The sequence below is a fragment of the Mytilus trossulus genome, chromosome 1, assembly GCF_036588685.1.
Source record: "Mytilus trossulus isolate FHL-02 chromosome 1, PNRI_Mtr1.1.1.hap1, whole genome shotgun sequence".
Lineage (NCBI taxonomy): Eukaryota > Metazoa > Mollusca > Bivalvia > Mytilida > Mytilidae > Mytilus > Mytilus trossulus.
Window position 1 is genome coordinate 11,825,724 of NC_086373.1, and position 16,436 is coordinate 11,842,159.

Sequence of the window (16,436 nt, forward strand, 5' to 3'; positions counted from 1 at the left end):
ATTCTGTAAAACTAGAAACAAGGTCAAGAAACTTACCAGAAAAGCAGTCAAGATGAAAGAGGAAGAAATTGCAAAGCAAGTAAAAAAATAATCCGAAAAAGTTCTGGCATTATGTCAAATCCAAAACTAAAACTAGAACTGGAATATCCGATCTCGTCATGAACACACAAGATGGTAATGATGTATTAACAACCAACGACAAAGAAAAGGCAGAAACACTTTCGAGTTTCTTTGCCAGCGTCTTTACAAAGGAGGACGATGGAGACATTCCAAAACTTAAAGGCCAAACTGTCAAGGAAGCCATGAATTATCTCGTAATTAAACAGGAGAATGTTCAAAAACGCCTGAAAAACCTGAACACAAATAAATCACAAGGACCCGATAATATTCATCCTAGACTTTTACATGACGTGTGTGATGCACTATCAACACCAATAACCATAATTTTCAATACGTCCCTGAAAGAAAAAACTATACCTCGAGATTGGAAAGAAGAATGTATTACAGCCATATTCAAGAAGGGCAATCGAAAACAGGCATCAAATTACAGGCCAGTAAGCTAAACGTGCATACTTTGCAAACTGTAAGAAACATTTGTTAGAGACCATATGGTGTCACACATGAGGCTAAATAAACTATTTAGTGATTACCAGTTCGGATTTCTATCAGGAAGGTCGACTACATTACAACTACTACATGTTCTCGAAAAATGGACTAAGATTCTCGATAATGGAGGGCCATAGATACTATATACCTTGATTTCATGAAGGCAGTTGATACTGTCCCCCACAAACGACTGATTGGAAAATTAAAGAGTTACGGAATATCAGAAGAGATAATATCATGGGTAACATCATTCCTTAGTGGTAGAAAACAACAAGTACGTGTCAACGACAGCTACTCAGAATTCAAACATGTAACAAGCGGCATCCCTCAAGGCAGTGTCCTGGGTCCCATATTGTTTGTCATCTACATAAATGATCTACCAGAAATGCTTGACTCGGATTGCTTCATGTTTGCTGATGATACCAAAGTCTTTCGACAAATACAAACAACAAAGGATAGTGATGCACTTCAAACAGACTTATCTCATCTAGAAACTTGGTCATATACTTGGTTGCTAAGATTCCACCCAGATAAATGTAAAGTCCTAACAACAGGGAAACAACATGATAAAAACCACAAATACAACTTGTGTAACACAACACTAGAACATGTTGACAAAGAAAAAGACATAGGAGTGACCATTGATAGTAAACTAAATTTCGAACAACATATGAATGAAAAGATAAATAAAGCCAATAGCATTATGGGACTAATTAGAAGGACATTTACCTGCATCAATGAGGAAATGTACCTATTACTGTATAAAGCATTAGCAAGACCAAACCTTGAATATGCCAATGCTATATGGAGCCCATTCAAAGTTAAAGATATAACAGCAATTGAAAATGTTCAAAGGCGAGCAACGAAACTGATACCAACATTGAAAGACCTAGAGTATGAAGAACGGTTAAAAAAGCTTAAACTACCAACACTGAAATACAGACGCATGAGAGGTACCATGATAGAAGCTTACAAATTAACATCTGGAATATACGACGAAGCGCTACCTAGCCTACTCACATACAACACCACATCTGCAACTAGAGGACACAACAAAAAACTGACCATGATGGCATCCAAAGATGCAATAAAAATATAAGATCTAACTTCTTCACACAACGAATTGCACCAATATGGAACAGCTTACCCAGCAATGTTGTAAATGCACCAACTATTCAGACATTTGAAAGCCGCCTAGATAAATTTTGGACAAATAGTGACGTGAAATATAACTATAGAGCAAAAGCTGACACAGGAACCGGAACCGAAACAAGTCAGCAAATAACTGAAGATCTGAGCATAGTGGAGTGATCCAGCACTCAGGTATAGACTATATAAGACTATGTAGAATATGTAACTTTATCACATGGATCTTGAACTACGGTCAGTATTATTCTACAAATTCTTGGTCACCATCATGATCCAATACTGGTCATTACTATCGGTCACACGTTCTTGGGACAGGACCGTTTTTTTAGTCCTCTACAAAATCCGTATTTTATTTGTTTTCTATTAATTCTACTACGGTAGAATAAATATATCATATCTGTGACCGGTCTACTGTGGATAGTCAATTTCTATAATGGATTGCAAATATTAGTTATTTATAGTATTTATAGTATATGTATGTTCGTACAATATGGAAAAATGCGAAAATAATTAAATAAATAGAAAACAAGACAGCGGATTTTGGAAGAAAAAAAGAAGGGGAAAGGCTCAAGTACCTATCCTATATGATACCTGTGGATAAAATTGTTTCAATGTGTTCCTCTACTTGCAGATTTGTTTATATTCCTATGAAGCAGAATTTATCCAAGGGCTTGTACAGAAAGGAGAAGAAATTAGCCAAGTCTTTTAATTTCACATCACTGACATATATTGATGATGTACTGTCTCTAAATTATAATAGATTCATTGATCACTTACCTTTAATATATCCAAGTGAACTTGAAATTAAAGATACTACCGACACAGATAAATCTGCTTCATATTTAGACCGTTTTCTCGAAATGACTACTGATGGTAGGTTGAATAACAAAATTTAAGACAAACGCGATGATTTAACTTTCCTATAGTCAACTTTCCATTTCTGTGTAGCAACATCCCAGCGGCACCAGAATATGAAGTATACGTGTCTCAATTGACACGTTACTCTGGAGCTAGCTTAAAGTACGTTGATTTTGTTGAACGAGGAATACTGCTATTTCAAAAGTTGCTAAGACAGGGCTACGAATCAATCAAATCAAGGTCATCACTCAAGAAATTTTAAGGTCCCCATCATAATCTGATTGCATGGCCATTATGACATAAGTGTGTAAGAAATCATATCTGATATTCTTCCTCAGTCATAATAACCTTCCATCATTACCGAACTGAACAAAAAAAATAACACGACGGGTGCCGTATACGGTGCAAGAAATGCTTACTCTTCCGGTGCACCTGATTTAACTCCCGGTTTTTAGTGGAGTTCGTGTTGTTTCTTAATTATTATTTATAACTGTTGATGTAAATGTCCTTTGATTTTGTGAGTCTTTGTTTACTCCTTGGTTTTGATTGTTATTGTCTTACTCTCATATGTTGCAGCTAATTGAATATACCCTTCAACAGAGTAAATTTTGACGAAATTGAAGGAGACTATATATATAAATATATATTTGAATAGCCATGATCATCCATGTGTATCATATCCAACCGCTGGTTCTTAGAACCTTGTTTTATAGAGGAGGGTTTGTATAAGGGGTCATTCATTTCCGAAGGTTTTTTTTCATGTTTTTTTTCTCTCTCTGTATTAATTATTAAACTTACTAGACCAAAGCACTTCTTATGAGCATTACTTTCCGTCAGACCTATAATGTGTATCTCAATGACAGGGCACTAAGTTCCAACAACCAATGCTGTGTGGTGTACTCTCAATCGTATCAATATCAATCAAATACAACCATCATCGTTGGGGCCGGGGTGATTTTAACTTCGGGCATATTGATTCCTTAAACTCGTGTAAATGGCATAATGCCAGGCAGATATACAACTTCACCAAAGTCTCTTTAGAATGACACAAACTTACACAAAATTGTCAATACACCAACAAATAAAGATCGCATACTAGATATGATTATGATGCTGACGACGTACGTGATACCAATATGCGACCAAAAATAAATTTTGCAGTCGTTTAAAAACTGCATTTGACTCCTATGTTCTATTTTTAGCCATGGTGGCCATGTTTGTCGATGGTCGGACCAAAACTTCGGATACAATTTATAAACAAGATACCCTAGAAAATTTAGTTACAGTTTGAAGTATTTGGCCAAGTAGTTACAGAAAAGATTTTTGAAATAGTTTACGACGACGGTTGTCAAGCGATGACAAGCTCATATGGGGCACCAGTGAGCTCAAAAGTGGACGAACATAAACCGGTAAACAATCGATCAATCTTTTTAACTTGCAATTGAGCACTTAGTAACATCACAAATTATGGAACATTTTGGATCAAGTAATATCTTGTACGCCGACTCCAAAATTACTTTCGGAACTATCGATCTTGAGGAACATAACTTCAATCCATCAAAGAACTTCACCTACAAACAATTCGTATTTTTACACAAACAGATCTAATAATAATAGACTTTGCAAAAGCCTTTGATAAAGGTCTGCATCGCTACTTACTCTACAAATTAGATATTTTTGGTATCAATGGCAACACATTAAATTGATTCTCTGCATTTCTCTCAAACAGTACTCAAGACAGTTGTTTAGAGGGAAGATCATCAATCAGTCCCAGTCCCCTCTGGAGTTTCACAAGCCGGTACTGTCTTAGTCCTATACAACGACACTCTAGACTACTTTACTCATAGAAAAATCATATTATTTGCTGATGACAGTATCATATACTAGTACATGCCACTGAAATCCAAGTGACTGCCTCAAACTGCGAGCTAATGTTGATACAACAGCGATATGAGAAGTGGGCTGATGGCCATCCACCCAAACAATTGTACTGTTCTTTCGGTCACAACTTTAACTACACTTTTCAAAATTATACTAGAAACTGTTACATCTGCTAAATGCCTAGGCATCTCACTAAAAGTCTAACCTCAAATGGGAAAAACATATAGATGACAAAAAATCCTAGCAAATAAAACACTTGGCTTTCTTAGAAGAAACCTGAAAACATATAACAGACATATCAAGAGCCAGGCTTACAAAGCACTTGTACGTGCCCAACTCCAAATATTTCTGCTCTATTTGGGAGTTCAGAATCTATCATAAAAATAGAGATGGTCGAGGGGCTCGTTTTGCCCGTAATAGGCATCATAATACTAGAAGTGCATCAAACATGCTAAATACACTAACCACAATTTTTACAACACAGAGTATGTGCACGCTTGGTTGTGTTGTACAAAATCACACATCTTGTTGCTGTACCATCTAGCACAATTATTATTCCATCAGACTAAAGAACCAGAAAGAATAGATTTTGATTTATCCCATTCACAATAACGCAATGGAAACTTCTACCAACTACATTAGATTCTTTCATGGCTTCATCTCATTAATTTTTCAACCATTTGTTTATAGAGTAATGGCAAACACACAAGAGGGTCAATCTGAAACTGCTTACCAACGTATATCGAGCTTCTAACATGCAACTGCGAGGGTCTGTCCTTCAATTCAGTATTCCTTAATTATTAACGTCTTTTAATCTTTTTTTTTATTTCAATTTGGTAAATTCATCATGAAACTGAATGTTCAATTGCACAAGGAAGTGTCCCTTAGCGATTCTAATATTTTAAAAAATATTAAATGTGCTTTTTTTACTAGCTACAAGTAAATACTCTCAGAACTTTTGACTTTCTGGTTGCAAAGGATGTCTATAATTTTCTGCTTTGTATTGACCAGATAGATTTGTAGTTATGTTGTACGGTTACATCACTGTCCTAGGCCAGCACCTTCAAATATGTTTAACAGTGACAATTGAATTGTTTCATATTTGTCTTGGCTGTGTGCATATGATATATAGACAAGAATAGTGCATTGACTTGACATATCAACCATATAGGGACGAGGCTTAGAAACGGAGAAATGCAAGGCTGTGCCAAGAAACAAGGTTGAGTCTTTCCACGCATTGGAAACAAGAACAGGTTGAAGAGGTCGTATGAATAATTAAATGTTATTTCGGCAACTTCTATTTAAATATTCCAGAGAAAAAGTGATATCGGGTCAGTGACTGTATATGACATAGAAATATAGTCAACGCATTTAGACTGCTCAAATAGGAAGAGTGCAGTATAAATACTAGTAGCCGACTTGTATTGGTTTTTCTTGTTGTTGAAGGCCATAGGGGTGCCTATAAATGCTTGCATTGATACTGAATCAAATAGGTTGAAAATGTGACTGAAATACTCAAATATGCGCAACATATTGTCAAAATTTAGTTTTTAGCACTAAAAAATCTTGTTACGTAACATGATGGGAAATTGTCAGTAAAGTTTTTTGGGACTTTTTAAAATTTGCCTTTTCTCCTACATGAAAGTGTTTTAAACAAACTGATAGATTGTATGGCAAATTTATTCAACAGACACTTTTGGGAATTTTTTAAATATGCTCAGAGAATAATAGGTTCATAAATAAGTTTAAATCAAAAACAACCAACATCCTGCTTGATGGCTTTAGAGTATCTCAGCAATGATTTACGTGTTTATATTGCAAACCATCAAAGTGGGCTTCAATCTTTCTTTGTATTAAGTAAAAGTTGATTTTCCTCACTTGTGAATTTATTTTTTAGTCTCAACTTGACAGATCCATTCTTAGATTATTAATAATACAACTTAAATCCATGTGACTTGAGAAGCACCAAATAACTATTTCAAGTCTTGATTTGATCACGGTAGAAATAAAACCCACAGCCTTCTGCAATCGTAGTAAGCTTACAGGAGACCATCAAGTAAGCCTGCATATTGCACATTTGGTTAATAATAAGAATGATTACCACTATTTTCTTTAATTCTATATGACATGTACAAGCAATGATGGTAAAAACTACATGATAAAATGGAGTTATGTTGTAAAAATCTAGTTAAAATAAAGACATATATAAATACAACCATTGAGCACCAGATTGGGGTGTTCATTCTTTTGATTTTATGCTAACATAAATCATAAAACTACTATGCCATCAGATGTAATTTCATGAATGAGTGATTATGTACATTATTACATGAAAATGTCAATGAATAATTCAACAAGGAAACATATTGTAACTAAAGTTACTGTTGAAACCTAATGATTTTTTTCCTGATTGTGATAATGAGTAATATACATGAAAACAAGTGGACACCTAATTAACATTACAGCAAGTGTCCCATGAGATGATATGTCTAGTACATAAAACTATGAAAAAAATTGTCATGTATTTTGTAATATTATTACTGAAAATAGCCAGAAAAGATTACTACGAGAAGTTGTAGTATACAAGTCAATTAAGAGCTTGAAGAAGAAGAAATTTTTAATATACTTGATTTTTATCCTTCCATTTTTTATACAAAGACTTGGGACAAGTTTTCATTACTGCTTTTTCCACCAATTCAGCATACATACTAATTTCGAAAGAGAAAATAACTTAATATCCACAAATATGTTATGACAACTCTTTCTGTTACAATATAACTTAATTTACAACAAATAAACAATGCTGGCTTTTAAATAACTGTTTTCAATTAATAAAAGATGTTATTGGACTGGCATTTTGAACATCAGGTGTTTAGGACTGGCCACCGTAATAAAATATATCTCTTCATTCGTCATCCTCCTCCTCCTCCTCATCGTCTTCTTCCTCATCCTCCTCTTCATCATCTTCTTCCTCTGATGCACCATTGGGCTCTGGTTCTACTACTTTGGCTTTCTTTGCTGCTGATGCTGCTCCTCCATTCTGAAAATAAAAATGTCAGTTGATTAACTCCATAAAAATACTCTGCTTAAATTCTACTGGACTTACAGAGAAAAGCAACAGTACCTAAAATTGAGCATTTAGTTGAGGCAAATTAAAGTTAAGAGAACTGACTCAAATTCTAGCAATTTTCCTTTTGAAAAGGGGCATGCAGGACTCTAGAAAGGTAAAAGTGACACTACCAAATTTCAAACCGGATATGTGTTTTGTGGCAGTTAGCATTGTGTACAAGTTTCATAACATCTTGTTACAGTAAACTAAGTCAGAGAGTTGAACAAAATTGTTGGAATAATTTTTTTAATTTGTGCAGTCTGCACCAAAAACTTTTTCAACTACTAGTCTGAAGACCAATATTCCAACATTTTTCCTATTCGTCTAAACAAAGTTTAACAAAAACTTACTAGTCCAAATGAAATTTTACTTGTCATATGATGGGTATCAGACAAGTGCTAACAGTGAAGACTGATTTGTGAAAGGACATAACTCTTAAACAGTTAAAAGTGACGCCACCATAAATCAAACATGGTTTGTGGTGATAGGCATCAAGTATAAGTTTCGAAACATTTAGTTGGGAGCATAAACATGATAATTTACAACTCTGACATGTAGTTTTATTTTGTTTCAAAACCAGAAGGAGAATTTGTGAAACAAGAACATCATCCTGATAGTCATGGATTTGTAATATGTTGAACATCATTAATGTCAAGGTCATGTTTCATCAACATGACATTTATGAATGGCACATGAAAAGTGTCAAGGTCAGATGAACCCTGGTTAGACAAGAACTCCTTACTTTTATTCATGCAATATTGCTAAAGCGAGTGACACGTTGTTCTTACCTCCTTGTAATCTTTCATCTCTTTTTCATATTTCTTTACTTCTTCTCCATTTTTGTCTTGATAAGGTTTCTTTTCTTTACTTGACATGTCACCCCAAACTTTTCCAGCTGCAATTTGAAACAAAAAATCTATATACATACCAATCAAAAGTAAAGGGATATTTGCTTCTATCTTTTTTTAATATGAAATAACCAGATGCTCCGCAGGGCGTAGCTTTATACGACCGCAGAGGTTGAACCCTGAACAGTTGGGGCAAGTATGGACACAACATTCAAGCTGGATTCCGCTCTAAATTTGGATTGTGATTAAATAGTTGACACAGCATAGGTTTCTGACACAGAATGAATGTATTCAAATGAACTTTAAATTTTTGTTTTCTCTTAGAGCAATTCACTATGCTGTTGAATATTAATCCTCTCAAAAAAATGTTTGAAGAAATTTTCTTTTTATTTATGAAATTTCAAATGAGAAAAATTGAACCCAATTTTTTAATCACATCCCCCTTTCCCTTATTCCAAAACTAATTTCAATTCAAATATTCTAATGGAGTTTGCAACAATTACTACTCATTTAAATACATCATAAAATATTAAGATGTAAAAAAACTGCTTGTTATCACTGAATGGTAAAGATTATTTAAATTTATCAGTTGGTAGTAAAAAGTGAATATACATTGTATATTGTATATAACAAAGATTTAAGTTGATTCTGGACAAAGAAAGATAACTCCAATTAAAAAAAATTCTTGCAGATATTTTTTGCTTACTTTACTGGACAAAGAAAGATAACTCTTAATTAAAAAAAAAATTGCTATTTCACAATATTATGAAATTAGATATTTCTTGCCATTGCACAATACTGTGCAATTGAAAAGACTTGCTATTGCACAATACTTAATATAATAATTTTAGATCCTGATTTAAACCAGCTTGAAAACTGGGCCCATAATCAAAAATCTAAGTACATGTTTAGATTCAGCATATCAAAGAGGCCCAAGAATTTGATTTTTGTTAAAATCAAACTTAGTTTAATTTTGGACCCTTTGCACTTTAATTTAGACCAATTTTAAAACTGGACCAAAAATTAAGAATCTACATACACAGTTAGATTTGGCATATCAAAGAACCCCAATTATTCAATTTTTGATGAAATCAAACAATGTTTAATTTTGGACCTTGATTTGGGCCAACTTGAAAACTGGGCCAATAATCAAAAATCTAAGTACATTTTTATATTCAGCATATCAAAGAACCTCAAGGTTTTAATTTTTGTTAAAATCAAACTAAGTTTAATTTTGGACCCTTTGGACCTTAATGTAGACCAATTTGAAAACGGGACCAAAAATTAAGAATCTACATACACAGTTAGATTCGGCATATTAAAGAACCCCAATTATTCAATTTTGATGAAATCAAACAAAGTTTAATTTTGGACCCTTTGGGCCCCATCTTCCTTAACTGTTGGGACCAAAACTCCCAAAATCAATACCAACCTTCCTTTTGTGGTCATAAACATTGTGTTTAAATTTCATTGATTTCTATTTACTTAAACTAAAGTTATTGTGCGAAAACCAAGAATAATGCTTATTTGGGCCCTTTTTTGGCCCCTAATTCCTAAACTGTTGAAACCAAAACTCCCAAAATCAATTCCAACCTTTCTTTTGAGGTCATAAACCTTGTGTCAAAATTTCATAGATTTCTATTAACTTAAACTAAAGTTATAGTGCGAAAACCAAGAAAATGCTTATTTGGGCCCTTTTTGGCCCCTAATTCCTAAAATATTGGGACCAAAACTCCCAAAATCAATACCAACCTTCCTTTTGTGGTCATAAACATTTTGTTTAAATTTCATTGATTTCTATTTACTTAAACTAAAGTTATTATGCGAAAACCAAGAATAATGCTTATTTGGGCCCTTTTTTGGCCCCTTATTCCTAAACTGTTGAAACCAAAACTCCCAAAATCAATCCCAACCTTTCTTTTGTGGTCATAAACCTTGTGTCAAAATTTCATAGATTTCTATTAACTTAAACTAAAGTTATAGTGCGAAAACCAAGAAAATGCTTATTTGGGCCCTTTTTGGCCCCTAATTCCTAAAATATTGGGACCAAAACTCCCAAAATCAATACCAGCCTTCCTTTTATGGTCATAAACCTTGTGTTAAAATTTCATAGATTTCTATTCACTTTTACTAAAGTTAGAGTGCGAAAACTAAAAGTATTCAGACGACGACGACGCCGCCAACGTGATAGCAATATACGACGAAATTTTTTTCAAAATTTGCGGTCGTATAAAAAGCATTTAAAACACAAAATTTTCTGTAAAATGAAAAACAGATACATGAATGAAACTGATGTCATTATAAAATATTTATATAGAAAAGTCAGACAAAATAATTACTGCCATTGCATTTGTTTGTCCTTTCTTGTACAAAACAAAATAACAGAGTAGTGTATCACAATTGCAGTATAATAAGAAATTCTTTAACATTTTGTCTGCCAAAACAGTTTTGAAAGACTCTTGTAACGAAACATTGATGCAAGACTTAAACTAGACTAAATGTTGAGCGGAACCAAGATTACCAAGGCAATCACTGGGAGCAATTTAATTCATCTAACTTACCACTACATATCAGATCTTTATTGCTTATATCGGAACCTTTCATTTTAATTCTGTAATCAGCTAAAAACAAGAAGTATGCAGACTGTGGTCTTTTGGGTTTGTTTTCATCTTTCATTGGTTTCCCTGTGAATGCTTGCATCTCTTCATTGTATCTTGCTTTATCTTTAGCTGCCAAGTCGTTGAACTTCTTTTTCTGTGCATCATTCATAGCACCCCATTTAACTGAAGCTTCTTTGGTAAATTCACCAACCTGTAATGTATCAAGTTTTCATTAGTTAAATAAGGCTACATAAAAAAAAGTATGCACATTAAACTTTCTTCTTCATTAAAACAAGAAACCATTTATATATGGCTGTTCTTTAGGGCAGGTTTCTTATCTTTTCAAATGTAGTTAAGTTTATCCAAGATGGCATGGCTCACAATACCAGGTGACTTGGGCGAAGAAGTCGCTTTCTCAACCGTCACTCCGCTTTACCCATCCCCCCAAAAAGCAAAAACAAGTCGCCCTGTTCTTGACGATACTCACTTTCAGTTGCTTTCGTCATCGGACATTTTCAATATTTACCAAGTTGATGAAACATCAATTTTTTATTGATAATTATAGAAATAAAGACAAAAACTATTCATTATCTTAAGAAAAGAGGTTGAAGCATTGTATTTGCAGTGTGTAGCAGGTTATTTGATAAAAATACAACTTTTTATCACTTCATGCATTTTTGCAAGTTCTGGTGCTTGTTAGTCAAAAACGTACATCAACCTAAATTTGAGCGGCAAAATAAGATTGTTACTTTATTTAGATGTGATGAAAATTGCCTCCAGTAAATGTTAAATCCATTTATTGCATTAAAAATGTCATGTTCCTTTCCAAATAACTTGTCAAACATCATTTATTTTTGTAAATTTTCTTGCAATTGTCCGCCATTGACCGATTCCTTAAGTATGGATCTGAACCGGACCAGCTATGACCGAAATCCGTACTTTTTCAATAATTTATACCACAGACGCACAAATGGAATTGCGGACAGAAGAATATTGACCCCAAAGGGAAAAATTGCGTGTTCTAACGCATTAATGATTAAGAGACTTTTGGTTACTTCTAATTGATTGGTGTATATAATTCCCGCGTTATTTTTTATGGATTGTTTCAAACTATTGTCAATTTAAAGTTGCTTCAACTCTTGAGACTATTACACTAATATCAATATATTATGGCCCAGCTTCATAATTTTAAAAAGAACATTATTTACATATGACTCTTACTATAGTAAAATCCAAACATTGTAGCGCACCACACGAATGAGCACTTCTCTTTCAAATCTCACCACTTCTCCCAATCAGTTTCAAAAAGAGAAGTCACTTCTCCCTATAATTCTTTAGTAGTGTGAGCCCTGAGATGGACTCAAAAAGAAGCAGTGCAAACATTATAATTTAATAACAGCAGAGGCTGGAGTGCCATTTGATGAATTTAGAAGGATCTTTTAAGAAAACTGCCAGAAAGACTATCGTAACTTTATGTTTCTATATATGTACCTTGGTCATAGCTTTACCACTTGCTTTGGCATCTTCTCTACATTGGGCAAGGTAATAAAAATAGGCAGACACTGATCTTTTAGGTTTGTTTTCATCCTTTGGTCTTTTGCCTGCTTTTGTTCGACCTGTAATAGATGAAATAAATGTGAAATGTAAAGTCATGAATGACTGTATACTCTTTCCTGAATAGCAAGTGAAAAGGTTTATTTATTTTGTACATTTCCTTCATCAGACATTTAAAATTCATTTTGAACCACAGATCAAAGGCAAGAAGTGTGTGTTGTAACTTTTTAGCATATTTTTCTTTATGATACATGTAAAATTTGACAGACCATAGTGTCTGAATTATATAAATATATCTTCTGGAAAAAAGGCCACTTTGTTGTGATTGCTGCCGATTTTAGGATAGAGCATACCAGCAAGAAAGCACGAGAATTCTTGTGTGTGCATATTACCAAGCAGCTGTTACTTTTTCAATGATGTTTCCCCATATTTATCAAGGCAATTCCACTATGAAAATCTACCTCTATTCAATATGAATGCAATAACCCGACCGACTGTCCTTCAGACCCCGACTCAAAAGTTTTTAAAGCTGATGTGGAGAAAAACAATAATTTCTATACCTACCGACCAAAGAAAATAAAAAATTCCAAGTCCCTCGATCTTTTTATCGGAGAAAAAAAATATTTAAATTCATCCAATGTCTTACACACAAACCCGTAAACTCATTCAAGTAAGACGATACACCTGCACAATATGACCTTTCACCTGGGAATATAGTTTCGAATACAAAATTATGGTAAAAAGGCCCTCAGTTGGCTCCAGAAACGAGGAAGCAGCGCATCTATTTTGGGTGGGCAAATACCCACTTTTTGATATGGAACAAGCTCTGACATCCCACGGCCCCAGTTTGTCTGGCTTAACAGCCATCGGACGTCAGAGATATCACGGACTAACTGTCAAGCATGCAAAGCAAAAATGATTTCAATCGGACACATATCTGTCAGATATAAATTTGACTTAAATAAAACAAATTTAATCTGATGATGTAAATTTTTAATGGAAATTGAACATAATGAATTATTATTTAACTCTTGAACTTATCAATTTAATTCCTTTATATCCAGTCAGAAGGTTATTTTAAAACAATAACAAGAACAATTGTACATTTTGTATTTGTGTTCCTTTGTTGATACATGTATGACGAAATCAGCTAATGCGCTGTATCGCCGGCTGTGTCGACACCATGGACTCCACTGAACATGTTTGGTGCAGAAATGAGAATTGTAACCATTTTGAACAATCACAAAAAATAAAAACAATTTGTACATTTTATAATTTTTTTATAAACAAAAATCTTGTGTCTGACATAAAAAAAAAATCTAAGTTTCATAGTAGAGAAATTCATACTCAAAAGAACAACCACAAATGATGAGGGTTTGGATGGGGTTAAATGATTACAGAATAATGCCCTTAAAAAATGAAGATTAGAGAAAAGGGGTGAAAATTAAATGTTTACAGAATAACAGACTCCCCCATCCAGACCCTCATTGATGGCTCCAGCTTAAAACGTCACATAATATAGACCGATGCCAAAAAATAAAATATTCTTTTGAGTCACCGGTCATAACTATTTGGACTAAAGTGGATGTATGTACTGGTACATGCCTCTGTTATCAAAAGAACACATCGCAAGTTGCATAATTTTACAAGGATAAAAAAATAAACATAATTATCATGAAACCTTTTGAAAGCTGACCTGGTCAAAGTCAAATTTGACCACTCTACGGCTCGAGCTGCAAAAGTTTCTCGCATACACAAATAATCTCCATTTGATAATATTTACGAGCAAAAATTTTCAAAGTTTAAGAACAAAGAAAACAAAGCGTGGTGTCTACTTACCAGACATGACTTACTTATACTGTTTCATAATGATCAATTAATATATGTGTAAAAAGCCTACGTTAACTTAAATCTTAATTTACTCACCCATTTTTCTAAATGATTTTCTGTGTCTAGTTCTTTCAAAATGGTAATCGGTGAATTGCGAGTTTGTTAAAAGACGCCGTAAACAAATGTGTTAATCAATTAACCAATAGAATTGAAGCATTTTTCCCGCCAAGAGAGCGCTAAAATAAGTAGTACCAATCTAGGCCTGGAACCAAAGCCCTTGCATTTGAAATTTTTTTCGAAAAAAAAGTAACGTAAAAAAAGGACAACTAAATTACAGAAAAGTCGGAAGTTTAATGAAGCATAGTTACATTTTACTTAAAAAAAAAACTATTGGTGTTTCACAGAAATTGCATTTGATTTTTTTTCAAAAAAAAAGTAGCGTAGAAAAAGAACATCAAAACTAAATTACAGAAAAGTCAGAAAATTATTAGACTTTAATGAAGCATAAGCTACATTTAAATTTAAAAAAAAACTATTGGTGTTTCACAGAAATTGCATTTGATTTTTTTTTTCAAAAAAAAGTAGCGTAGAAAAAGGTCATCAAAACTAAATTACAGAAAAGTCGGAAAATTATTAGACTTTAATGAAGCATTAGCTTCATTTAACTTAAAAAAAACTATAACTGTTTAACTGGACACTAAAATATGTTTCCATTCATACACAGAGGTAGGAAATCATATTTAGTTCATTTGAATTTTGAATCATAAGCAAAAAGGAACAGATTTTAAGATTTATATAACTCAGAAGTGTGAAAATTTTAAGCAATAATCATAAATTGTTTTTGAGATACTGAACGACAAGTAAAAACCCTATCCCCCTTTTTTTTACAAAATACTCAAAAATAAAATTTTAAATCATCACCAAAAATTAAAAAAATCTATAACTGAGAAGTGTGTAAAGTTTTAAGCAATTAACATAAATCATTTTTGAGATACAGCGTAACATGTGAAATAAATAATTGCGCCATGTACGCATGATACACCCATCGTTTTATGCAATAATCATAGATAGTACTGGGGCGGATCCAGCCATTTTAAAAGGGGGGGGGGTCCCAACCCAGGATAAAGAGGGGGTTCCAACTATATCTCCCCATTCAAATACATTGATCGGTCAAAAAAAGGGGGGTCCAACCCCGGACCCCCGGCCACTGTAGTATCTGAGATAAAGAGCGACATGTGAAAACACACTTTTTTTTTTTATAAAAAAACTCAAAAACTCTTAAATAGAATTTTGACTCATCACCAAAAAGTATACTGATCTTAAGATTTATATAACTAAGAAGTGTGTAAAGTTTTAGCCATTAATCATAAATTGTTTTTGAGATACGGCGCGACATGTGATACCCCTCCCTTTTTTACAATAACTCAATATCTCTAAAATAAAAATTTGAATCAAAACCAAAACGTATACAGATCTTTAGATTAATATAACTTAGAAGTGTGTAAGTTTTAAGCAATAATCATAAATTGTTTTTGAGATACGGCACGACATGTAAAAAAAAAACAAAAAAAAAAACTCCCACCTTTTTTTTTAACAAAATACTCAATAACTCAAATTTAAAATTTTGAATCAAAACCAAAAAAAGTATACAGATCTTTAAATTAACATAACTAAGAAGTGTGTAATTTTTAAGCAATAATCATAAATCTTTTTTGAGATACGGCGCAATATAATTTGGGAACAAAAAAAAAAAACCCTGTTTAATTACAAAGTCCCGTAAATCAAAAGTTTTAATCTAATTTTCACCAAAAAGTATACAGATCATTTGACCATCATAAGAAACAACAATATTAAGTTTCATGAAATTTGGATAAGTCGTTCTCAAGTTACGGTGCAACATGTTTACGCTGGACAGACGGACGGACGACGGACGAACGGACGGACGAACGAACAGACGGACAAACGAACGAACGAACAGACGGACGAACGGACAGATATACA

At 33.4% G+C, this 16,436-nt stretch overlaps 1 protein-coding gene across 1 annotated transcript; it reads right to left on the minus strand.

Moving 5' to 3' along the window:
• Positions 1 to 6,591: 6,591 nt before the first annotated feature.
• LOC134715279 (high mobility group protein B1-like) lies at positions 6,592 to 14,709 on the minus strand. Its single transcript, XM_063577374.1, has 5 exons — positions 14,532 to 14,709; positions 12,543 to 12,667; positions 11,013 to 11,262; positions 8,392 to 8,498; positions 6,592 to 7,534 (listed from the first exon to the last, which is right to left on the minus strand). Exons 1-5 carry the CDS (start codon positions 14,533 to 14,535, stop codon positions 7,400 to 7,402), a joined length of 621 nt encoding a protein of 206 aa, XP_063433444.1. The 5' UTR covers positions 14,536 to 14,709; the 3' UTR covers positions 6,592 to 7,399.
• Positions 14,710 to 16,436: the final 1,727 nt, after the last annotated feature.